This window comes from Panicum virgatum, chromosome 7K (assembly GCF_016808335.1).
Source record: "Panicum virgatum strain AP13 chromosome 7K, P.virgatum_v5, whole genome shotgun sequence".
NCBI lineage: Eukaryota > Viridiplantae > Streptophyta > Magnoliopsida > Poales > Poaceae > Panicum > Panicum virgatum.
In genome coordinates this window covers 6,839,345-6,844,349 of record NC_053142.1, presented here as the reverse complement: position 1 = coordinate 6,844,349, position 5,005 = coordinate 6,839,345, and the positions used below count along the sequence as shown (strand labels likewise).

Here is a 5,005-nt window from a genome sequence, read left to right as displayed (position 1 = left end):
ACTTATAATCATTGTAAAATATATTTGATTATGAATCCAATCATATGAAATTTGCATTATAAAAATAAAAATTTAATAGTCAAATTATTGGTCAAAGATGACAAGGTTTGAATCTTGATATACGTGTATGCCTTATAAACAGGGAAGGAGGGAGTAGTTTTGCTTTGTGTTGCTGCCATCAGTAATTGTTTCCAGCTGAATTCTGCACATGGACCAATGCTCTTGTTCATCCCATATACTTGGACAAAGTTTTAGCGAAAAGTTTCTCATGTATATCTTCTGTTTTACTTGCAGCTGAAATTAACAAGGTGGATCAGACGCCCCTGCCATGCTTCCCTAATTCTGCATCCCTGCCTTCCGAAGACATGCGCCGCTGACCCGCCGTCCGCCATTATCCATTGCTGATGCACCTCAATACCCATGGCTGTCGGGTCAGGCATGCGATGGAGGAGTGGGCGTGGATGCCTGAGGTGTATCGGAGGCGGTGGACGTGTGGTGTGGTAGAGGAGCGCGACGGCGAGTTTGAGTCGGCGCGCACTGGAAGGTCCTCCCACGTTCCTCGGACGGACAGTGCTGCTACCAGAGGAGCATGTGGAACTCCTCGGGGCATCGCTGCTGCCGGGGATCGTGGACTCATGTGCCAGCCGCTGCAGGTGGGGTGTTGCCACTTCTGTGTTAAGCACCCACGCAAGTGAGAGTGCTAGCCCTTCGCCGCAGGTGGGACTGCTGGCTCTCTTAGCCGGTCAATAGAAAAAGGAGGACAAGACGAAGATGATGAGTTTGTGGGCTGTTGGTTGGTGAGCAATTTTTTTTAATCTTTTGCTCTGTTTTGAATTTCTGATGATTTGGAGACACCCAGAGGATTTTTTTTAACTGTTGTTGTGCCATTCAATGTGAACTGTTGCTGTGATCTGACGAAGGACGATATTTATGTTTTTCTGCTTCCTTGGGGCAACCATTGATCTTTAGTTGCATTCATTTGCATGCTTTCTTTTTCAATACTGAACTTGCTGTGTATATCTAGGCCTTTGCATGAATTCCATATTTGTTAAAAAGCCCCTTGCAGTTATTTGAGTGATTTTTTTTACAATCGTCATGCGCATAGATGGCTTCTGAAACTAAGATTATATGATTCTGTGGTTAACAACTTCAATATATGCTTTTTTATACTGTAAATATCTGTAAGTGTGAAACTTTCATTGGTTAGAAAAAATGGGACAACATTACTTTCATGCAATTCACATTATTTGATTTCCTTTTTATTCAGAGTTTTTAGCTTAGATTCTGAATCATCCTATGTATAGAAAAAAGCTGACATTTCTCTCATATACCATGTTCATAGGCACGACTCTACTTGTTCTATGCAATGGACAATCCGTATGAAGGATAAAAAGATAGTACTAGGTGATGTACATTGTCTTATTGATTATGTGAACTTTAAGAATGTTAATGCTAGGACTGGTTATGGATGATTACTTGCAGAGTTAAGTGCCATTCTGAATTAAAGCCTTTACAATAGATTTAAGAGAAAAAAAAAGAGGTTTGGGGTGTTCTGAGTTCAAGAGATATAAGCAAAACTGCCATGGTTCCTTTTCTACCGTCACTGTTTTTCTCCATTCTGGTGTGTGTGCTGCAAATTCTCTATCCTGCCAAATTTTTTATTCTGTTGACAGCACATTCTGATAAGTTTTTGGGAGATTGTCACTGTGTGCGCTGATCATGATTTTTTATGTGACACCCTTTATTTTCACCACACATTTTCCTGACAACACAGCCAAAAGAAGGGATCTCTACTGTCCATTCTCTGGTATCGATCACTCGCTCACGTCTTATTTCTTTTGTTTCCACTGACCAAGTTGAGGAGTTTTGAGGATAAGAGATTACTGGCCATGCTTATAGTTCATTGCTTGCGACTGGTCTGCTAAAGGTATGTGACACCCTTTCATCTCTGCTTCTACCATTGCACCATTAGAAATCAATTCTTCGAAAATGTATCTCTGTGATGTTATATTGAACTATCATGCTTGATTGGAGCTAATTTGCCTGTTGGCATCTTTGTACTATCATTGTTTGTACCATATATGTATTTGGCAATAGTGAACGCTAATCTAAAAGGGCGACAGTTTCAGACCATGTGCTCAATATCTTTTTCATTGCCTGTACTCTGTGATGCATCAACGGACCTTGACTCTGTAATTTATCCACTTATTAATTAGTAAAGGAATGGTTTACTAGGTATTGATACTGATTTTTATACATCTCTATTAGAAGATGCAGGGCTTTCTCCCTTCCAGTCTGTACTAAATGGTTACCACGTGTGAATTGTGTTTATTGAAACTTCATTAAAAACACATCTTATGGATGGTTCACACATCGATCTTATATAGGACATTATGGTCAGTGTTATCAGCAAACTGTTTTTCTATTCTAAATGGGTTGTTTCAGCCACAGTTGTCAATAATTCAATGTAAATCATAGTTATAACATACATCACATATGGAATGTATACTTATGTATCCAAATTGTTTGCAGATTGCCCGTACTATGCGGGAGAACTTCATCATCAATGTATTGGCGTCAGACTTGAATGCTTATTGAAAACTACTTTTTCTGCGAACATAAAAGATTATCTTAACCGTATCATAGGCAAGGATATAAAATAGAATGTAGTTTACCTTGATGACAATGGTGAACAATGAGTTCGATTTATCTCAATTCTTTTTGGAACGACAGCATTATGTATGATGAATATTGTTATGTGTTGGTAGATTTATATCTTTTTACACTTTATTTTTTTAGCTCCCGTAGTAATGCACGGGCATTCAGTTAGTAATTGATGAAATAATTTTTTTAGTGATAAGAAAGAATACTATCTGATTCCTAGAGATTACCACAAGGACTACATACAGGGTACGCCAAATCAACAAATCACGGAGTACTTAATCATGCATGCTCATTTGATTAAGCCTATCGAATCACGAATGAATCCAGAGAACTGACAAATTGTATCTCTGTCTCTTGACTAGTCACCATCGAATCACGAAGTACTGACCAAGATTTAATTTAATACTGGAATGAGGCGCGCAAAAAGAGAGCTGAGCACGCTCACCGGCAGCTCTCCGGCAGCTCGTCGGAGGACGGCGGGTCGGGCGCCATGCGCAGGTAGAGCGTGTCCCTCCAGTTGGCCACCGGCGACTGGTACAGGTCGAAGTTGCAGTGATACTTGACCGCTTTCCCGGGCTCCCGCGAGTAGAGCCGCGCCTTGTCGCTGCCCTCCCCACCGTCCGCCTCGTGGAACGCCCGCACCGCCGCCACGGCTGAGGCCATCGCCTCCTCGGGCACCCCGTGGCCCGTCACCTGGAAGAACCCGCACTCCGACGCGGCCCGGCCGACGGCGTCCACCACGGCCGCGCGGTCGCCGCCGAGGTCGATCACCGGGACGGGCGCCGAGGGAGGAGGATCCCGGAGCTGCTCCACCGGGTCAGGGAGGCGGAAGATGTGCGGGACATGCGTCGCGCCTGACGCCACGAGGCCGCGAACGCCGGCGAGGGTTGCGTCCAGCGCGTGGAGCTCGGCGGTGCGGTCGTCGTTGGCGGGGGCGACGGACATGGTGACGTCGACGAGTTGTGTTTGGTGGAGACCGCGACTTATGCGTATTTATTTGTTTCTTTTCCTTTATTTTTCCTGACTAGTAGGATGCGCCACTCCTAGAAAACGGGTCAAAGGTCCTGACCAAAGGTACCAGTTGTTTTTGCAACCGGTACTGATTGCTTGCAAAAGCAACTGGTACCTTTGGCCAGCAGTGATCAAAGGTGAAGGGTTTGGTACTGGATTAAAGCATTATCCGGTACCAAAACCCCAGTACAGGCACCGGTTAGTGCCACCAACCGGTACCAAAAGAACAAAGAGGTATAGGTATCGGTTGGTGGCACCAACCGGTGCCTAAAGGGCAGATAATGGCACCGGGTTTTGTCATGACCCGGTACCGCCACGTGCCCACAACAAAGGCACCGGTTGGTAACTTCAACCGGTGCCTATGCCTATTATTTGGCACCGGTTGTTGAGCACCAACTGGTGCCTTTGAGCCACGCCTATAAATACCCCAACCCCTGCCCCCTCCAAGCTGTCGTGAACTCACTGTTTATGGCAGCTGAGTGAGGGGAGGGGAGACGAATTTTTGTTTTTTAAAAAAGATTAGTTATTTTTCTCCATAACTTAGCAATTGGTTTTTAGAAGTAGTTATCACTTAATTTAGTTTATACATGTGATAATTATTTTTAGTTGTAGCATTTTATTGTAGTTATATGCGTTATCAATTTATTTGATATGTGAATACTATCAAATTATTGTATTTATATGTTTTATCAATTTATTTGATAAGTGAATAGTATCTATTTATTATAGTTATATGCATTATCAATTATATATTTGAATTCAAATTTTGTATGAAAATATTATCAATTACATATGCAAGGGTGCTTTATTTAGTTCCCTTCAAAATTCCAAAACTTTACAAGATTCCACATTCGAGATGCATACCGCGCCAATTCGAGACCTGCAGCTCAGCTAGGCCAGAAGGCCACATGCATCGTTTCTTGTACAAAAATATAAAGTTCCATATAGAGAAACAAAGTTTTTACACAGTCATGCAGTCAGAAGGCCATATGCATCGTTATAATTTTGTAGTTCAGTTTTATTAATAGCGTATTCAATATTAGTTATAAATTGGTAGTATGAATGAACTATTTGTACACTACAATGATGTATATAAATGTATTGTGGACCCAGACGAGTCGGCAATGGATGTACATGGCCGACCGGCGTTCAAAGGAGTTCATTGATAGCGTGCATGAATTCACAGAAGCGGCCGAAAAACACAAAGTATGGCGGTTTCGTTCGTTGTCCATGCAAATTATGTAAGAATGAGAAGGATTACTCATCATCAAGAACCATCCACAGTCACTTGTTCAATAGTGGTTTCATGCTGAACTACTATGTTTGGACC

The 5,005-nt window shown here is 42.5% G+C and overlaps 1 protein-coding gene across 1 annotated transcript; it reads right to left on the bottom strand.

Annotated features, from left to right (window-relative positions):
• Nucleotides 1-292: 292 nt before the first annotated feature.
• On the bottom strand, nucleotides 293-3,664 carry LOC120639689 (1-aminocyclopropane-1-carboxylate oxidase homolog 1-like). The gene has a single exon (XM_039915566.1). It carries the CDS (start codon nucleotides 3,607-3,609, stop codon nucleotides 3,106-3,108), a length of 504 nt encoding a protein of 167 aa, XP_039771500.1. The 5' UTR covers nucleotides 3,610-3,664; the 3' UTR covers nucleotides 293-3,105.
• Between the last annotated feature and the right edge of the window lie 1,341 nt (nucleotides 3,665-5,005).